Genomic DNA, 20,859 nt, shown 5'->3' with positions numbered 1-20,859 from the left:
ACAGACTCCCGATGCTTCAGTCTATCAGTCCGTGGAGCTGGACTACAGATGATTTAATGAACAAGCCATCATTCCTGTTTCATAGATCACCAAATATTTGATGTGAATAGATTGTGATGTAATGTGAAATAAAGGTGTCTAGCAGATTAAATTATTGGTTCATTGGTGTTTCTATACCATGGTACTTTGATATTTACCATAGTTCTGAATGAATGCTATTTTTTGTATGTTCATGGTATTTGCTTCAAATAAGAGTATTACCATGGTATTGTGGCAAAATATTACAATTACAGTATTTCATTGGAATGGTGGGAAAAATATTATTTTTTATATAAAATGTTATTTGATATCATTTGATAGTTTGATATAGATATTACTTATTATATATATATATATATATATATATATATATATATATATATATATACTGTATATACTGATACTGAAAAATATTTAAATTAGTGTTTATACATTACACAGCCAAAAATACTCTATTGCCGTAAGAATGAGAATTAAAAATATTTATTTTGCATAAAAGGCAACAAATGAAATCTATTCTTTCTTTCTTTCTTTCTTTCTTTCTTTCTTTCTTTCTTTCTTTCTTTCTTTCTTTCTTTCTTCATTTGTTTCCTTCTTTCTTTATTTCTTTTTTTCTTCATTTCTGTCTTTCTTTATTTATTTATTTGTTTCTTCATTTCTTTATTTATTTGTTTCTTTCTTTCTTTCTTTCTTTCTTTCTTTGTGGCAGAAGTGACACACTGAACTTCACATGAATTAGAAACACTCCCGTCTCAGGCCGTTATAGTGCTTTCTTTCGGTCCTGTTTTTCTTCTGCCAGAATCTTTAATGCAAGCAGTCTCCTACTGCGTCTTTAGGAGCACAGCACAGCCATTAACCGAGCACCGCTTGCTCCAACTCATGATTAACAGCATTCCTGTCACGGTTAAGACAAGGTGATGCTAAACGAGAGAGACGGACAGACCAGTGAGCTCTGGAAGTGATGTGGAGAGATTTCAGGAAAACATCTCTGAGTTCCTCTGTATTGATGCTAAGCGTTTCAAAATCACAATGTGGAACAATACGTTTGGACAAGATCTTGCCGTTTTCCTTTTTCTCCATTAATGATCTGTAAGCATCCTTCACAACACGTGTTGCTGCTCCAGAAGACTGCAGAGAGCTGGATGGCATATATTTCAACACAATAACTTGTCTGGAGACCTAAATCACATGAATTAGCTACAGTATGCACTCAGGCTGGCGGTTTCAGGGCATCTGACCACTTAATTGAGCAAATCTGAAAAGAATGTGTGGGAATAAAGACATACTTGCTAATAAAACATCCAGGTTCAATCTCAATCAAACATCAAAAGAAAAAATATGCAAATATATTTACATTTTATTTGTTGCGCTGTAACATTATTTTTGTGAGCCTTGTTTTCTTTTAAGCAAAATATATTTACATTTTATAGCAAAATATAGTTTTGGTTAAATAAAACAGTGTTTTTTATTTTCATTCTATATATATTCCATATATATATATTGTAATATAAATTATATATTATTATTTTTCCCACATTCCAGTACTAAAAATGAAATTGTTTTTGGATTATAATAATGCTAATTATTATTAATGTATTTTCATTGAAAAATGTCCAGAGATACAGACCTGATATCAAAGAACAAATATATATATTTATTCAAAATATTTATGACAAAATGTCAAAATTATCAGTCTTTCTCTTTACAAATGTCCCCATCTTAATACACCTAAAATAATAAATTTTTGAGGTGAAATATAATCTAAACATGTTCTTGAGGGTTCGTGAGATTCCTCTTTTAAAAAGTTGATCCCTGTTTTACACTGTACTGTAAACTTTGAGTAAATAATGCACCCCTGCTTTAACATGGATGTTTTAAGATGGCTATACTGGCAAACACACACATTCTGCTATTAATTTGATGAACCTTTTGAAAAACATCTCCTGAGTTATAAACGAGTGTCATCTGAGCAGTAAAACTGTGTTTTGGGAGAGCGACGTGCGCGGTTTATTCTCCTAAATGAGCATCATTGAGCCGCTGGGAAGAAAAACACTCTTCCTGGAGCATCAGTATGCAGAGGACGACTGAAGACACAAAGAATGAGCAAGAGAAAGGAATGAATGAGCAACCGTTTGAATCCACAAACCGAATTAAAAGGGGAAAAACATACAAATTATAATCAATAATAAAGCAGTTTTTACATTTTCTTTAAAAAACTACTACAGTGCTCAAATGGTCTGGGATACCAGGGTGCTTGCGTTGCCGGGTGGTTGCCAGGGTATTGCTATGCGGTTACTAATGCATTCTGAATGTTTTTAGTGTTCTCCGTGGTTGCTATGGTGTTCTGGGTGGTTGCTAGGGTGTTGCTATGTGGTTACTAATGCATTCGGAATGTTTTTTAGTGTTCTCTGTCGTTGCTATGGTGTTCTGGGTGGTTACTAGGGTGTTGCTATGTGGTTACTAATGCATTCGGAATGTTTTTAGTGTTCTCTGTGGTTGCTATGGTGTTCTGGGTGGTTGCTAGGGTATTCTAGGTGATGGCCAGGGTGTTGCTATGCGGTTAATAATGCATTCAGAATGTTTTTAGTGTTCTCTGTGGTTGCTATGGTGTTCTGGGGGGTTGCTAGGGTATTCTAGGTGATGGCCAGGGTGTTGCTATGCGGTTACTAATACATTCGGAATGTTTGTTAGTGTTCTCTGTGGTTTCTATGGTGTTCTGGGTGGTTGCTAGGGTATTCTAGGTGACTGTCAGGGTGTTGCTATGCGGTTACTAATACATTCGGAATGTTTGTTTGTGTTCTCTGTGGTTGCTATGGTGTTCTGGATGGTTGCTAGGGTATTCTAGGTGACTGTCAGGGTGTTGCTATGTGGTTACTAATCCATTCAGAATGTTTTTAGTTTGTTTTTGCAGTTGCTATGGTGTTCTGTGTGGTTACCACAATGCTATGTAGTTGCTAAGGTCTTATGAGTGATTTTTAATGCACTGCTATGTGGCTGCGAGAGTGTTCTATGTGGTGGCTAGGGCGTTGCTGGGTGGTTGCTAGGGTAATCTTACAGGGTTCTGCTAAGAAATTCTTTAAGGTATTATTCATAGTGTTTTAAAGTGTTGCTGTGCAGTTGTTCTGGTGTTCTGGGTGGTTGCCAGGGCGTTGCTATGCAGTTACTAAAGTGTTAAGAATGTTTTTAGTGTTCTTTGTGGTTGCTAGAGTATTTTGGGTGGTTACCACTGCGTTGCTATGCAGCTGCTAATGTCTTCTAAGTGCACTTCTGTGAGATTGTTATATGTGGTTGCTAGGGTGATCTTACAGGGTTCTGATAAGAAATTTGTTAAGGTATTATTCATAGTAGTTTTAAAATGTGTTGCTATGCATTTTGCTATGGTGTTCTGCGTGGTTACCACTACATTGCAGTGCAGTTGCTAAGGTCATAAGAGTGGTTTTTAATGAATTGTTATGTGGCTGCGAGATTGTTCTAGGTGGTTGCTAGGTGGTTGCTAGGGTGATCAGGGTTCTGCTAAGAAACTTGTTATGGGATTATTCATAGTGTTTTTAAAATGTCGCTATGCAGTTGCTATGGTGTTTTGGGTGGTTACCACTGCATTGCTACAGTATGCAGTTGCTAAGGTCTTCCCAGTGGTTTTTAATGCACTGCTATGTAGCTGCGAGATTGCTCTGTGTGGTTGCTAGGGTGATTTTATTGGGTTCTACTAAGAAGTTGTTAGCATAGGGTGACCAGACGTCCCCGTATTCCGGGGACAGTCCCGGTTTTTGGTGTCCTGTCCCCGACTGGAGCTGTCCCCGGAAATGTCCCCGTTTTACAACACGTTCAAAACAACCCACAAATACGCTGTAAAAGCCCGACCAATTTTGCCAGCTGGCAATCGTATGATTATGGTTATTTCACCAGTAGAGGGTGCTGAGAGCTATACTGAATACTTGGTCGCGCGCCGCTACTGTAGCCATAAATAGCTTGCACTAGAGCACTATTATCATCAGTTATCAAAAGAGACCGAGTTGTTGGTTTCAAGGTAGTCACATACTAATATACATGTTAAAACAAAGTAATACTGTTTGTGTGCACTGTATAACAAGGCATGATAAGGTTGCGTGATCGTTTTGCACACAATATTAAACATTCCTGAAACGTCCAATGTCACAACGATACGAATAAAGAAAAAAATTAACTAATCTACACTTGCACAATTGCATTTGCAGAAAGCACATACGTTATGGTCAAAAAAGCCTAAAATTCTAAAAAAATAAGCCCTATTAAAGAGATAGAAAAAGCATAAACATAAAATGTGAAAAGTTGTAGGCCTAATTATTGTACTCACAGTTGTGAAGATGTTAAATACAGTTTTATTTATCATATGTTCTGGTATTTATTGTTTTATTTTTAATGTGTTTTTGTAAAGCCAGAATTTTGATATAGTGTTTTGATATGTGTGCTATTTGCAATAGCCTAGTTACTAAGCCTACTATTTTTCATAGTGTGATTTTTGGTGAATTGTATTAAAAAATAGGGTAAGTTTGATCCTCAAGCATCACTGTAATTAGGCCTGTCAAATATGATATTAATATATGGAACCCTCAACAATAAAACAAAAAAACATGTTGTCCCCGTTTTTTAATTTGTGGATAATCACAAGTGAGATTTCAGTGATATTTTGACCACTGAACCTGGAAATGTCCTCGGTTTTCATTTTAGAAATCCTTATGTTAGCATATTATTCATTTCATGTTCCTTCATGTTTTTTCATGCTTGCATGTGCATGACTTTTTTCAGGTAAATGCAACTCTCTAAGTACATATTTGTGACCCTGGAGCACAAAAGCAGTGTTAAGTCGCTGGGGGATATTTGTAGCAATAGCCAACAATACATTGTATGGGTCAAAATTATAGAGTTTTCTTTTATGCCAAAAATCATTAGGATATTAAGTAAAGATCATGGTCCATGAAGATATTTAGTAAATCTCCTACCGTAAATATATCAAAACTTAATGTTTGATTAGTAATATGCATTGCTAAGAACTTCATTTGAACAACTTTAAAGATGATTTTCTCAATATTTAGATTTTTTTGCACCCTCAGATTCCAGATTTTCAAATAGTTGTATCTCGGCCAAATATTGTCCTATCCTAACAAACCATACATCAATGGAAAGCTATTTATTCAGCTTTGGGATGGTGTATAAATCTCAATTTCAAAAAATTGACCCTTATGACTGGTTTTGTGCTCCAGGGTCACATTTATGTAAGTATATCACTTTGATTCTTATCAAAACCAGTTTGTACTGTGAGTAAACAGTTTGACTTCTTTCCCTTTCTAAATAATTCCAAACATGCAAATGCTAGATTTATACCTTCTTACTTACTGTGATTTCATGACAGTATGGACCTGACTGCAGTGTTGTCATGCACTATGACAGTTTTCTACATTTTAGAGTAATAGTAAAGTATATTAAAGACACTAAACCTTGGGATAGAAGTAATGGCCAAAACGTGACACAAATAAAAACTCTAATATTTGAGCTTCTTGTTTGTCCAGATTACAGCTGTGCTCATCGCTGGGATGTTTTTAAACAGTATTGAAGGAGGAACATGTATGATGAGAATGATGCTTTTCCTTCACTAAAATATTGGTTTTATAAATACATTTGTGTTCATGCACAATTTACACTCATTTAAAAGTTTGGGTCAGTAAGATTATTTTTTTTTTTAAGATATTAATACTTTTATTCATCAAGGATGCACTAGATTGATCAAAAGTGACAGCAAAGATATTTATAATATTATTACAAATAAATGTGGTTATTTTAAATCTTCTATTCATCAAAGAATATGTTTTCAACATTGATAATAATCAGAAATTGTCTCGAGCAGCAGATCAGCATATTATACTGATTTCTGAAGATCATGTGACACTGAAGACTGGAGGAATGATGCTGAAAATACAGCTGCGCATCACAGAAATACATTACAGTTTAATATATATTCACATAGAAAACAGTCAGTTTAAATTGCAATAATATTTCACAATTTTACTGCTTTTTTTTGTTTGTTTTTTTGGATCAAATAAATGCAGCTTTGGTGAGCAGAAGAGCCTTTTTTTCAAAAAAAACATTACAAAATCTTACCAATTCCAAACTTTTGAGTACTAATTATATTTGTCTACAATTGTGATTAAAACCGTTAGATCCTAATGTTTTACGATCATGAGAAACATCTTTTGAAGAAGAACCAACTGCCTGCAAAGCAACTTCATTAGTTCTAAATGTGCGATTAATTCTTTGTGCTTTATATAAAAAAGGTGGTCAGAATGAATGCAAGCTCCATGCATGGTGCATCTGCACTAATCTGTCACATGTGTGATATACAGTGTGTAGATGTTTTCAGCTATGCTATCGTTCCTCTGGGATTTTTCCACTAGCATGTTCAGATTCATACCCCATTGCAACATGTGTTATTCTGCTTGTATGATTGAGCAATAAGCCGCAAAGTCACAACATAAAGTCATTAAGGTCAATTTGTCGATAGTTAATCAAAATCCTGACAGCTACACCCATGCAATAAATGTTTGCGAATCAATAGCTATGAAATCGAATAATGAGCTGCCGAGCTGAAGGCCCTAAATGTGACTTATGGACACTCCTGTGGAGTTTGGCCCCACACTGACTGTGCCGTAATATGTGGTGTTGGATTATTTGATGATATTTCTGCCTGTATGTTCCAGCTTTATGTCAGCAAGTTGAGAGATTTACTGAGCAGGCAGAGATTCTGGCAAACAGCAGTTTTTGGCACGATGCCATTTTTCATTTGTCCTGCAAGTATCTACCTGCATCGAGAGCTTTCATTTCTCTGTCATTTCTCATCCTCCAAATCATAAGTTGATGTCACAGAATACATGTCGGTGCTCAGAGTTTGCTCTTTCATTGCTCTCTGCAATCTTGAGTTTGTATCGAGACACTTTTGCCTTTGAGCACAGTTCGAGACATTTTTGAACTCTAGAGATGAGATGTGTGAGATTAGCAGGGTGTTTTTAGGAGAAACATCTGAAAAGCAGAATTCAACAGGTCCGTCTGCATTCTAGGATAAATAGTTCAGAGATCTATGTGCAGCTCTTCTTTTCTTTTGGTGTCTTTGAGAAATCTGAGGATTTTGAGACATTTCTGAAACTCTAGAGATGAGATATGTGAGATTATCAGAGTCTTTTTCTTAGGAGAAACATCTGAGATGCAGGAGACTTCAGCTGGTCAGTTTGCATCTCTTGGGTGTCTAGGAAAAAAAACAGTTGAGCTTGTAAAGAGATCTTTGTGGATTTTTCTATGGCATATTTGAGACGTTTTTGGTATCTATAAGAAATCTGAGCACAGTTTAAGATATTTGGATATCCCTTTTGAACAGTTTGAGACATTCTGAGATCTCCTTTGAAACTCTAGACATGATATGTGAGATTATGTCTTTTTCTCAGGAGAAACATCTGAGAAGCAGGGGACTTTAGCTAGTCCATTTGATCTCTATTTAAACTCATCTGTGAAAAAAAGGAACAAAAGCTGTCACTGGGGACATACCTGTTCAAAAGGTACACCTTTGTACATAAAGCGTGTATATTCGTACCTGAAAGGTGCAAAACTGTACCTTTTGAAAGGGTACCTTTTTTCGGAGATATTAAACGTGCCGTTCTTCTCTACTTTGGGAAATCTGAGCACAATTTGAGAGATTTTTGAGATATAGGAGGTACTGTGGGTTTTTTTTTGAGAAGCATGAGACTTAAGCAGAAGCTCCATTTGCTCTCCGTCTAATATTGTTGGTGTCTAGGATAAACGACTGAGATCACATCTGTCATTTTTCTTTCCTATATGGCAAGCTGCACAGAAAAGCTCAGCTCTATAGGACTAACGTGTGATCTCATCTCTGGCCTTGTGAAAACTGCAGTAAACTGTGATCAAACCACCTCGCTCTGAGGTCATCTTCCAAACAAACAGCTTTGCAAACCAGTAGCCTTTTTCTACATCACGCTGCCAGCCCTTCATTCCTTCAGGTGTCTTGTTAATGCAAGAGCAAGTCTATTTTGACCAGCCTGGTGATGCTTTTCACTGACAGCTGTGACAGCAGAGGCGCTGGTGCTGTTTCTGCACAAGAGAAAGAAAGAGCACATTCTCAAGGCCTCCGGCTCTGCGGGATGTCCACCATGCTTGTTGTTTGAAACGTCTTCAAGTATGTGGAACAGACGTCTGTTCCTCGAGGGACGGAGACAGAGAGACCACTGAACCCTGGACCCCTGGTGCCTTGAAGCAGGTTTTGCATCAGGACTCAGGACAGTGACCCAACACAGCACCAGAGTTGTTTAGGGTACAAAATTCTGTGAAAATGTGCTTAAAATCAAACAATGAAGTTTATTTACAACAACAACAAAAATAATAAGTCCCTTGTAAAATGCACAAATGGAGGTAATTGAAAGTCAATTAAAAGGGACAGTTCACCCAAAAATGAAAATGTGCTGTTAAGTTACTCACCCTCAGGCCATCCAAGATCCAAGAACAGTAAAGAAGATTTTTTTTTTAGGTGAAACTGTGGTGCTTGGCGATTCATACACTGCACGTATGTGGCTGCCGGTTTTTGAGAGTCAAAAGACATATACAGAGAAGACCAAATCAATACCCGTGGCTCCTGACGATACACTGAGGTCTTATGAAGCGAAACAATCAGTCTGTGCAAGAAAATGAACATTATTTACAACATCATTACCTTTAATCCACAGCCTGGGCAAACGGTTCTTAGTGCGTTCACGACTGTCCGGAGCGCGAACTTCATCGCATAATGATGTATGTGTGAGCACAAACTCACATGTAAGCCGATGACGCTGTTTGTTTACAACGGAGAGTGAGGATTAACAGCAACTTTTCATTTTTGGGTGAACTATCCCTTTAATGTCTTTGATTTGGTCTTGATTGTGACAGGGCTGAACTGAACGCACAGATGCGTCTGACCCGTTAATTCAAGCTGACAGATATGAACACAGTGAGTGAGTCTTCTGTTCCTCACACAGAGAGAGTCTTTTCAGCTGTGCCGTATCCCACAATGCTCGTGTGATCTGCTAGTATCATGGCACACAGCAGACGTGATGCAGTCACCAGTAATGCACCAGAACAGGGACAGTTCACCCAAAAGTGAGTTCTGTCATCATTTACTAACCCACCCAATTCCAAACCTGTATGACAAAAAGGTCAACATTTCAGTTACATTTCCAGCGCATAGTGATTTTCAGATATCTGCAGTCCTGAGTGCCTGTTGCTATGCAGTTGCTAGGGCATTGTTATGTGGTTTTAAAGTGTTCTGAGTGTTTTTTTACACGTTGCTATGCAGTTGCTAGGCTGTTGCTGTGTGGTTGCTAAGGTGTTCTGAGTGTTTTTAGCATATTGCTATGCAGTTGCTCGGATGTTGCTGTATGGTTGCTAAGGAGACCTGAATGATATTTAACACATTGATATGCAGTTGCAAAGCATTCTACTGTACAGTAAGTGCTTTTTGTGTGTTGCTATGCAGTTGCTCAGATGTTGCTGTATGGTTGCTAAGGAGACCTGAATATTATTTAACATGTTGCTATGCAGTTGCAAAGTATTCTACAGTAAGTGCTTTTTGTGTGTTGCTATGCAGTTGCTAGGGTGTTGCTGTGTGGTTGCTAAGGTGTTCTGAGTGTTTTTGGCATATTGCTTTGCAGTTGCTCGGATGTTGCTGTATGGTTGCTAACGAGACCTGAATGTTATTTAACATGTTGCTATGCAGTTGCAAAACGTTCTACAGTAAGTGCTTTTTGTGTGTTGCCATACAGTTGCTAGGGTATTGCTGTGTGGTTGCTAAGGAGACCTGAATGTTATTTAACATGTTGATATGCAGATGCAAAGCATTCTACAGTAAGTGCTTTTTGTGTGTTGCCATGCAGTTGCTAGGGTGTTGCTGTGTGGTTGCTAAGGAGACCTGAATGTTATTTAACATGTTGATATGCAGATGCAAAGCATTCTACAGTAAGTGCTTTTTGTGTGTTGCCATGCAGTTGCTACGGTGTTGCTGTATGGTTGCTAAGGAGACCTGAATGATATTTAACACATTGATATGCAGTTGCAAAGCATTCTATAGTACGTTTGTTTGTGTGTTGCTGCTACGCAGTTGCCGAGGTGTTTTGGAAGGTTATTTTGCATGTTTCTGCATGGTTGTTAGGCTATTTTTTGTACTGACCAGTGGTTGTTAAGGCGTTCAGTTAGTTTTTTTGAATGTTGCTATGTACTTGCTATCATGCTCTGATTGTTTCTTGTGTATTATTAAAAATTTTTATATGTTGCCATGGTGTAACTAAGATGTCCTGAGTGTTTTTAACCAAACTTTTATTTTAAGTTTAGTGAAGTGCAGGCATTTACATCCTTGTGAGTTTTTCACATGCTGTTTTTGCAGTCTGTGTTGCAATATATCATAACAGATCAGTTGTTTTGTGATGTGTTGCAACGGTCACAAACGTCATGACAAAGCATGCAATAAAATGCCTGGAATTGAGTGGGTCCACCACATTCACACAAACACACAGCCATCTGATGGCTTTTGTGCTCAGACTGGTTTACGAGCCGCATTTATGTAAGGATCTGGTCTGAATGGGTGTGTTCAGTTTTCATATCTTCATGTTTTACGAGATAAAAACTTTGTGTCACCGTGAATGAAAACACTATTTGTCTTTTGATTGGGAGACCAATTAATTAATCAAAATATCCACATATGATTCATTGCATTCGTTTTTGTAATAAACTGCATTAATTAACAGTGCTCCTCTTGACCGAGCACATCATAGCAGTCATTAGATTCTTCTAAACATGCTTTTGTTTTCAAACAGGACAGAAAGAGATCACGACCAAGATGGACCCATCTAACGGGCTGAACCGGCCACTGGACATCGTCCCGCACACGGAGGAGAAGATGAAGGACAGGGGACAGTGGAGCAACAAGCTGGAGTTTGTCCTGTCGGTGGCCGGAGAGATCATTGGACTGGGAAACGTGTGGCGCTTCCCGTATCTCTGCTACAAGAACGGTGGAGGTGAGGAGACGGAGTGGTTACTGTGACAGTACCACGATAATGATTATCATATTCTTTGTACATTACAAAATAGCCAAAACATGCTATTACTCTGATACCATGTGCAAAAAGCCATGGTATACCGTGGTACATCTTCAAAAACATGGTATTACCGTGGCGAACATGTCCAAAAACATGCTATTTTTTACCATGGTACTTGTCCATAAAAAACCTGATACATGTCTAAAAAGCACATATCCCCCAGAAAAACATGGCGTTAAAATAGTACATGTTCTAAAAATCATGGTACATGTCCAGAAACATAGTATTTACATAGCACATGTTAACAAACAAAAAAACATGTTTTATCAGGGTACATCTAAGTATCATCATGGTACATGTCCAAAAACATGTTATTTGCATAGTACATGTTGTTTTTTAAAACATGTTTTACCAGGGTACATGTACAAAAAACTAAGTATTATTATGATACATGTTCAAATGCATGGGATTACCATGGTACATGTGCAAAATATCCTTTTACCGTGGTACATGTCTAAAAAAAACAAGGTTTTATCATGGTACACGTACAAAAAAATTGGGTATTACCATGGTACAAAAAAAAAAGTATTATCATGGTACATGTCCAAAAAATATAATATTACAATGGTACATGTCTATAAAACAAGCTATTTTCATGGAACATTCAAAAGCATGGTAATACCATGGTACATGTCCAAAAAAAACATGGCATTACCAGAGTAAATGTCCAAAAAACATGGTATATGTAAAAAAACAACAACACAGTATTAGAATGGTACATGTCCAAAAATATCAAATTTCCTTACTATATGTTAAAAAAAAATATGGCATCACCATGGTACATGTCGGGGGGAAAAAAACTATGTATGATCATGGTACATTTCCAAACAGAAAGTGTCATTAAAAGGTTGGTCTCAGCAGTTGATGGGTTAGGTAATGTCAGCTCTCACGACTCTACAGAGGTTTAGCAGGTAAACCATATCTGACCTCAGACCAGCCCTCGCCCTGGAGTCCCACCACAAACACGGCTAGTTAACGTCCCTCCGGGTGAAGGAGCGTTCCTTCAGTCAGCTGACGGACAGACGTGAGCGGAGAGAGAAGTTTTTTAAAACATGTTTTACCAGGGTACATGTACAAAAAACTAAGTATTATTATGATACATGTTCAAATGCATGGGATTACCATGGTACATGTGCAAAATATCCTTTTACCGTGGTACATGTCTAAAAAAAACAAGGTTTTATCATGGTACACGTACAAAAAAATTGGGTATTACCATGGTACAAAAAAAAAAGTATTATCATGGTACATGTCCAAAAAATATAATATTACAATGGTACATGTCTATAAAACAAGCTATTTTCATGGAACATTCAAAAGCATGGTAATACCATGGTACATGTCCAAAAAAAACATGGCATTACCAGAGTAAATGTCCAAAAAACATGGTATATGTAAAAAAAAAAACCAAAAAAAAAAACAGTATTAGAATGGTACATATCCAAAAATATCAAATTTCCTTACTATATGTTAAAAAAAAATATGGCATCACCATGGTACATGTCGGGGGGAAAAAAACTATGTATGATCATGGTACATTTCCAAACAGAAAGTGTCATTAAAAGGTTGGTCTCAGCAGTTGATGGGTTAGGTAATGTCAGCTCTCACGACTCTACAGAGGTTTAGCAGGTAAACCATATCTGACCTCAGACCAGCCCTCGCCCTCACCACAAACACGGCTAGTTAACGTCCCTCCAGGTGAAGGAGCGTTCCTTCAGTCAGCTGACGGACAGACGTGAGCGGAGAGAGAATGAGGGCTGCGCTTGACTTCATTTAGATCCACAGCTGGCTGTCATCAGGTTATTTAATGTAAAATAGTTTAGAGCAGGGGTTTCCAAACTGTTAGATGCTATAGACTCCAAATATGATCTTCCTCGTCCGAGGGACCCCCCCATCCTAAAATTTAAAAGGCAGTTGTATATTTTCATATGTAAAGACCCAATTAACACTGTTAAAAGTTTATTATAAATGTGTAAAATTCTACTCACTAAGTTACTATTAAATGTATTAGTTATTTTAATCAAAACATTTTAACAAATGTATTTATATCAAATGTATTAATTTAAATCATTTTAATAATTTAATCAGATTTATGTAGTTTGTTACGGGGCTGATGAGACGTGAGACGTGCGGATCCAAATGCAAGCTCTTTATTGGGAGAAGACAGAGACGTGATCATAAAACAGGCATGGGTCAGATAATGGCAAACAGGTATATGGCGGGCAAAACACAAGAATAATCCTAGGGCTAGCGTGGGTCGACGATAGGCAGACAGAGTCACAGGGGCAAGGCTAAAGGGAGAAGTCCAGGAAAACAGGCCGAAGATCAAAACCGAAGGAGACAGACAAGGCAAGGAAAAACTAGGCTAAGGCTAAGGCTGGAAACGACTTAGGGCTCTGTAGAGTAGCTATCGCTAGGAGAGTGATAATTGCTAGACAATACTCGGCAGAGGGAAGGGATCAGAGTGAGTGTTAAATAGTGAGGGAGTGATATGAAACAGCTGGGTGCAATCAGTGTTAACAGCTGTGTGCAATCCGTGCTGAGTGCAATCAGTGCAGTGTGCAAATTGTGCAAAGGATGATGGGAAATGTAGTCCGGGGTGCTATGCAACAGTTTGTGTAGTGCGAGAGTCAATGTAATGGAAGTCCATGGACTGAATTCGTGACATAGTTAGTTTGATCTTGTGTTTCTGTGGTTACATTACAACAGAGATGTTTTCGACTCACAGTTGTACTGTTAGGTGTGTTATTTATTTATTTATTTTAAAGAATTTATTAATCTATCATTCACTTAAATCAATTTATTTATTTTTTTATATATATTTTTATTAGTCAATTAATTGTAATCAGATTTATTTAAATCCGTTTTTAAAGAAATTTATCAATTTAATCTAATTGTATTTATTTTGATCTTATTTTAATTTAATCAAATGTATTTATTTATATAGTTATGAGTTAGATTCATCTTATTTTTATTATTTATTTATTAAAAAAAAAAAAAAACTTTGTACCCTTGCTTTATAGGATCCTGTGCAGCAAAAGTTGAGGATTTGAGAAGATCGACACAGATCCCAATGTGTTTAGCGTTTGCCAGGTGTTTGTGAAATAGACCCATTGATCCAGCAGTTGGCCTGATGAAAGCACTACCAGTTCAGAGGGTTAAAGGTCACAGCTGTTGTTTGATCAACCCGTACCGTGTGCCCATACAGAGACGTTTGGGCTTTTGGGAACGTTTCTTACGTTTGCTGAAGTCTGCAGCTTCTCAGATGTTTCTCCTGAGAGAAAGACCCCAGTCATCTCACACATTTCTCCCCTAGAGTTTCAAACAGCATAAACTGCATGATTGATGTCTTTATCCTCTTCCAGGTGCATTCTTCATTCCCTACCTGATCTTCCTCTTCACCTGCGGTATTCCCGTGTTTTTCCTGGAGATTTCTCTGGGTCAGTACACCAGCGAGGGAGGAATCACATGCTGGAGGAAGATCAGCCCGCTGTTTGAAGGTGAAGCAACAAGATGTTGGTTCCTCAGTCCTTCAGAAACTGAAAACCATTTCAATATGACACGAGCAGTTTGTTTGCCATATAAGTGCACAGGAACCATCTGTACAGAGAACTAAAATGATTCGTTCTTTAATGCAATGCAGGCACAAATCCCATGTTTCTTATTGTTTTGTTTGTTTGTTTGTAGATTCAACTACAGTTTTTTTTTCGAGTTTGTAATTAAAACAAAGATTATTGGAGCACATTTAAGAAGTCAAGAAAATACCATTTCAGTTTTTCTACTTCAAAATGTCATCTCTGTGTGTTTCATTTGTGAAATAATAATAGAAATTCAGTAAAAACTGGACAAGGTGAAGTCTTCAAGTCCAGAAAAGTTAAAAAATCGTAGAACAGTATTATAGTTTTGACATAATGTTCAATTAATATACATTTTATTAATTTATAAAAATAATCTAAATACCCCAAAATGTTATATTTGGCTGTTTTGTGCAGAAATCGGTGTTGTTTTAATTTTATTGATATACTGTTATAGTTATGAAATTGCTTTTATTTTTATATTTTCAGTTTTCATTTAAATTTTAGTTATGTGCTTTTGTCATTTTTATTAGTTTTAATATTTCTATTTAGCTTTAATTTATTTTTATTATTTTTGGTAGTTGTAATACTTCAACTTAAACTTAGTTATTTTCGGTTAGTTGCCAAGGCAACATTTCTCATTTTCATTTTTATTTTTTTAAGTTTTAAGACTAGCTAAAAAAACAATTAGTTAAAAAGTTACATTTTTCATCTAATATTTATGTTATGGTATTTCAGATTTACCTAATTTCTTTTTTTTTTAGTTGACAACAACAACAGCAACAACACTGATTTCTGTTCTATTTATAAATAAATAAATAAATTCATAGCATGGTGGTAATCATGAAGTGAGATCATTTGGACCTTTTCTACAGCGTGATGGGAAGTCACGAACAAGATGTCACTGCATTTTCTCAGTTCTGACACAAGCTGTGGTGTTGTTGGATCTGTCTTTCTCAACTGCAGGGATCGGATACGCCACTCAGGTCATCGTGGCTCTGCTGAACTTCTACTATATCATCGTTTTGGCCTGGGGGATATTTTACCTGTCCTTCTCCTTCTCCTGGAACCTGCCGTGGGCCTCCTGCAACAACACCTGGAACACCGGTGAGGATACCATCAATTCAGTCCAGCAATCTCTAGCGTTATGTGGTCATGATTAGTATGATAGTTCATTATCACTGGTGCGCTAAGCTCAATAGTTTCTACTGTATACATAATCCAGAGATTCCTGTTGTTTTTCAGATTCCTGCATAGAATTCCAAAGACGAAATGAATCCATTGACCAAAGTCACCTTGAAAACGCAACATCGCCTGTAATTGAGTTTTGGGAGTAAGTTTTACTAGTATCTTCCTGTCAATTTTCTGCTTACTTTTCATTATGTTTGTCGGATTAAGTTTATCAAGCTAATAGAGTAGCAAACAGAACTGGACCAGAATATTATAGTCTGTAGTTTTTGATCTAAAATAAATGTATGCATTTGGCCTAACCCTAACTTTTATCCAAAGCGACTTGCATTGCCTTCAGTGTTTATATTTTAGCAGCCAGGGTTATCATAGTTAACTAAAACTAAAACCATTTTTGTCTTGAAATAAAATAAATGTTAACAAAAACAAAAAACGTAAACTTATTTTATTTCAACTTGTCGCCATGGCAACATTTCTCATTTTCCTTTAGTTTGACTTTAATTTTTATTTTTCGAATTAAAAACCTACATTGAAAAGCAACATATCTGACTCCTCAAACCTGGCTATAAAACCCCATGTTTATGCCACATTATCCGGAAACTTCTCTGACTAACCAATGGAGGCTGCAGCTGATGTGTCATTTCTGTCTCTCTGTAGACGCAGAGTTTTGCGGATCTCGTCTGGGATCGAGGAGATAGGAACGCTGCACTGGGATCTGGTCCTCTGTCTGTTGCTGGCCTGGGTTCTCTGTTATTTCTGCATTTGGAAAGGCGTCAAATCCACCGGCAAGGTACGTGAGCTAAGACCGTGAGCTAAGTTCATTAAAATGATTCAACAGATTGCATGGGTGTTCTATGAAATACCTTGAATTACCATGCAAAGACAAATTTATATAAATAGAAAAAGGGTAATTAGTGATAGACTAATCTGTTTTGATCAATAACTGATTGATGGCAATGATTGATTGATAACTGTGTCTGATTGGCTGATTAACAAAGGGGGTTATTGTGCCAAGTATCATTTCCAAAACTTAAAATCATATTTTATTATGAATAACTATTTTTGTATTTTTATATTTTATTATTTAATATATTTTAATCAGAGTTTTGAATAGATATTGTCTACATTTTGTGTACATCTTATCTGCTATTATTAAATTGCATCATGATAGATATCCAAACATATGTTAGCGTTTAGCCTCACACTGTTTTCCTGACACGCAACAGGTGGTGTACTTCACTGCGACCTTCCCGTATGTGATGCTGTTGATTTTACTGATCAGAGGGGTCACACTGCCAGGAGCGTCCCGTGGGATCCAGTTCTACCTTTATCCCGACCTGGGACGATTAGCGGACCCGCAGGTATCGTAATTAGCCTTTCATCTACTGCAGTTCTGACTTGAAAGATCTTGTCATGACTAGAAAGGGAACTTGTTTGAGCAAATATCTGATCGGTTCTGCAATTCAAATTTAATTTTTAATGTTAGTTTGATGTTTAATATATATATGAGCAATATCACGAGTTCATATCACGGGTTCATGAGCGCTGAACGGCCGCTGACGCCCTGGAGCTCACGTCTCCCAAAACATCGAAGCTAATTTTCAAATAGACGTTATCTTTATTAACCAAACGTATATTTGAAGTCTAAACAAGTATATTCTTGCCTAAAACACTCTTAAAACTACATTCCGTGACACAAAAACGGTATTATTTTTCAATTACAGTGAATTTTGGCATCCGCCATGACACTCGCTGTGAGAAATACGGCAAGCAGAGTGATACAAACGGTGAAACGGTTGGAGTGCTGTTATCACTCCTCTCAGCCAATCAGATTCAAGGACCAGAAAGAACTGTTGTATATATATATATGTACTGTATGTACGTTGATTTTTTATTTAACTACTTTAATATTATTAATATCGTATTTGTGCTCAGGGTGAATATTGAGTGTAGGGTTGTGTTTTGGTAATTCCTCTGGAACACAAGCGAATTGTTTTCTCTTAAACATGCCGTGTCTCGAGTCGAAAGATCATGTGAGTTGTCTACCCAGGTGCTTTAGTCGTGGCCTGAAGCAGGATGCCCAGCAGGGAAACGTTGTTTTCTGTACCTCTTTGATTGCGTCCATCTGTGCGTTTGACTTTTGATCCGACTTTCACATCTGTGTCACTAGAAGACCACACAAACCCACGTTATATCTGAGAACAGGACACAGCACGGTCACCCAGATGCATCCCAGCATTCCTTAGCATCAGACAGAACAGCTTAAAACCTCTTTTGGTAAAACTCTGTCTATTGGCAAAAGCATTTTTTGGTTGGATTTGAGCGATAGCATTGGTTGTGTTGACATCATTTTATTTCATCACCAGAAAAAAAAATCTTATGGGTTTAGATGAATAGCTAGTCAAAGTTTGGCACTTTTGGTTGGATTTAAGAGAGAGCATTGGTTGCGTTGATGTCATTTCATCTTAGAAGTGTAAAAATAAAATTGTATGGGTTTAGGCAAACAATTAGACGAGGTTTGGGGTTCTTGGATGGATGGAAGATTGCGTTGGTTGTGTTGACGTCATTTTATCTTAGAAGTATTCAAATGAGGCCAATTCAACTAAATCTATTTGGTTTACGTAAGAAACTATACAAATTTAGGCATTTTTGATTGGATTTGAGAGATTGCATTGGTTGTGTTGACGTCATTTTATCTTAGAAGTATTCAAATGAGGCCAATTCAACTAAATCTATTGGGTTTACGTAAGAGACTAGACAAAGTTTGGCATTTTTGATTGGATTTAAGAGAGAGCATTGGTTGCGTTGATGTCATTTCATCTTAGAAGTGTAAAAATTAGGCCTATTCAATAAAATCTTATGGATTTAGGCAAACAGTTAGTTTGGCATTTTTGATTGGATTTGAGAGATTGCATTGGTTGTGTTGACTTTCAATCTTTGAAGTATAAACATTAGGTAAATTCAACAAAATCTAATAGGTTTACATGAACATGTAGACAAATGTAAGGAATTTTTGTTTGGATTTTAACAATAATGATTGCTGTTTTGACACCTCTTGATCTTAGATAAAAGCAAAGCCAAATTTCACTAAACCTTCAGCTAACAAGGTAAACGGTTGGACAAGGTTGATCAGATGAATGCTCCAGAAACTTGAAAATCAGTGATCAGTTACTATAAAAACCAACATGAATTGACATGCATAACCCATTTTAATTGAGTAAATGTTGGATTTGTAAAGTAATGGTTGTTGTTTTGACATCTCCTGGTCTTAAATGTATACAGATAAGAAACTGAATGAAACCTTTAGCTAGAAAAGTAAACAGTTAATTGGTGATAAGCCTATAAAACTGTTTAAAATCAACATTAAGCGGCATTCATGAGCCATTTTCATTCTCTAAAGTGTTAAAAGATATTCAACAAAATTTAATGTTGACTTCAACCACAAATAAAGTCTCTTTTTGGTCAGTATGAGAATTTTGGTTGGATTTGAGAGATAACCATCGCTGTGTTGATGTCAGTTCATCTCAGAAGTACAAAATGAGGCCAATTCAACAGAATATTGTGGGTGTATGGGAACAGCCATGTAAAGTTTGTGAAATCAATGATCTAAGGCTCCAAAAACTTGAGCATCATGGGTCAGATTTTTTTAAATCAGCATGAATCGACATTCATAACTCGTTTTAATTCTGCAAGGGTTGATTTTGACATCTTTTGGTCTTTGATGTGTAAAAATGAGGCCAAAATTCAAGAACCCTTCAGCAGGAAAAGTAAATGGTCGGGCGAAGTTAATTAAAACTGTGATCTAAGGTTTGAAAAATGTAAGCATCGTGGGTCAAATTCTTACGCCTTGCTCGGACATCAGTGGTGTTTTTAGCACATTTCTGGACCTCAGGTGATAAATGTGAGGTTTTAAGGGAAGTGTGAGGAATTTTCCCAGTGGAAAAGCACAGTTTCTTCTTGGTATAGTCCTGGCTACAGAAATGAAGTGATTGCACGCATGATTTTCACTTGCACAGGACCCGAGCATTATCTAGAGGCCAAGCAATCTTTTGAGCAATAAGCAGTAGTTTTTATAGGACAGAGGTCTTGTACAGGTGTGTCACGTTTTAGCACTTTTTGTACATACAATACATCCACATCGCCCGTGGCAGCACATGAACGGCCTGACTTCAGAAAAACAGAAAGCACTGTGATTCATGACAGAGCGTTTGATTGACAGGCTAATAGGAAAACTACTGTTAGCATGTTTTTCGCAGATCATGTCTAAACCTGTTTCAGGCATTTAAGACTATTAAACAAGAGGTTACACAAGCTCTAGGAATCCTACGACAGCTCTAGTCTTTCATCTTGTCCATTCAAGCTTATTACCTGAAGCCAAATGAGTTTGTTAAAGCTGTTAAATACATCACAGGTAACTCAAGTCACTCAACATTTGACATGCTCTGTTGTAGCGTACATTGTGTTTGTGATCTTTGATGTCATGGAGGTTAAATGATCATAAATAATCAACATAGCTAATAAAACAAATGAAAATTAAACCATAATAAACAATCATAAGAATCCAAAACGCTCTGCACATCAGTATATTACAGCTGTGATAGTATTTTTCTGGTTTCAGGTGTGGATGGACGCAGGCACGCAGATCTTTTTCTCGTATGCCATCTGTTTAGGTTGCCTCACCGCGCTCGGAAGCTACAATAAATACAACAACAACTGCTACAGGTGAGAAAATGGTCAAAAAACATAATTGTCATACTATGAAATGTGCCTTTACTCCCTGGGTGACGCTGTGTGTGTGTGTGTGTGTGTGTGTGTGTGAGAGAGAGAGAGTGTTTGTGTGTGTGTGTGTGTGAGAGAGAGAGAGTGTTTGTGTGTGTGTGTGTGTGAGAGAGAGAGAG

The 20,859-nt window shown here is 37.0% G+C and overlaps 1 protein-coding gene across 3 annotated transcripts in view; it reads left to right on the top strand.

Annotated features, from left to right (window-relative positions):
• Window positions 1-8,609: 8,609 nt before the first annotated feature.
• The window catches only part of LOC107558592 (sodium- and chloride-dependent GABA transporter 2-like), a 25,075-nt gene continuing 12,825 nt past the window's right edge, over window positions 8,610-20,859 (top strand). Inside the window, exons 1-9 of one of the 3 annotated variants that reach the window (XM_016242252.1) lie at window positions 8,610-8,886; window positions 8,998-9,207; window positions 10,917-11,117; window positions 14,564-14,698; window positions 15,740-15,880; window positions 16,019-16,106; window positions 16,619-16,751; window positions 17,188-17,322; window positions 20,580-20,683. In XM_016242252.1, coding sequence (XP_016097738.1) covers window positions 9,162-9,207; window positions 10,917-11,117; window positions 14,564-14,698; window positions 15,740-15,880; window positions 16,019-16,106; window positions 16,619-16,751; window positions 17,188-17,322; window positions 20,580-20,683 — 983 coding nt within the window. In that variant the 5' untranslated portion in view covers window positions 8,610-8,886; window positions 8,998-9,161. Of the gene's footprint in view, window positions 8,887-8,952; window positions 9,208-10,916; window positions 11,118-14,563; window positions 14,699-15,739; window positions 15,881-16,018; window positions 16,107-16,618; window positions 16,752-17,187; window positions 17,323-20,579; window positions 20,684-20,859 lie in introns of those variants that run through there. The other 2 variants (XM_016242251.1, XM_016242253.1) reach the window with 2 other exon arrangements.

This window comes from Sinocyclocheilus grahami, unplaced genomic scaffold (genome assembly GCF_001515645.1).
Source record: "Sinocyclocheilus grahami isolate Dianchi unplaced genomic scaffold, SAMN03320097.WGS_v1.1 scaffold651.1, whole genome shotgun sequence".
Taxonomy (NCBI): domain Eukaryota; kingdom Metazoa; phylum Chordata; class Actinopteri; order Cypriniformes; family Cyprinidae; genus Sinocyclocheilus; species Sinocyclocheilus grahami.
The sequence above is the reverse complement of the archived record's forward strand: the minus strand, read 5'-3'. Positions and strand labels throughout refer to the sequence as shown.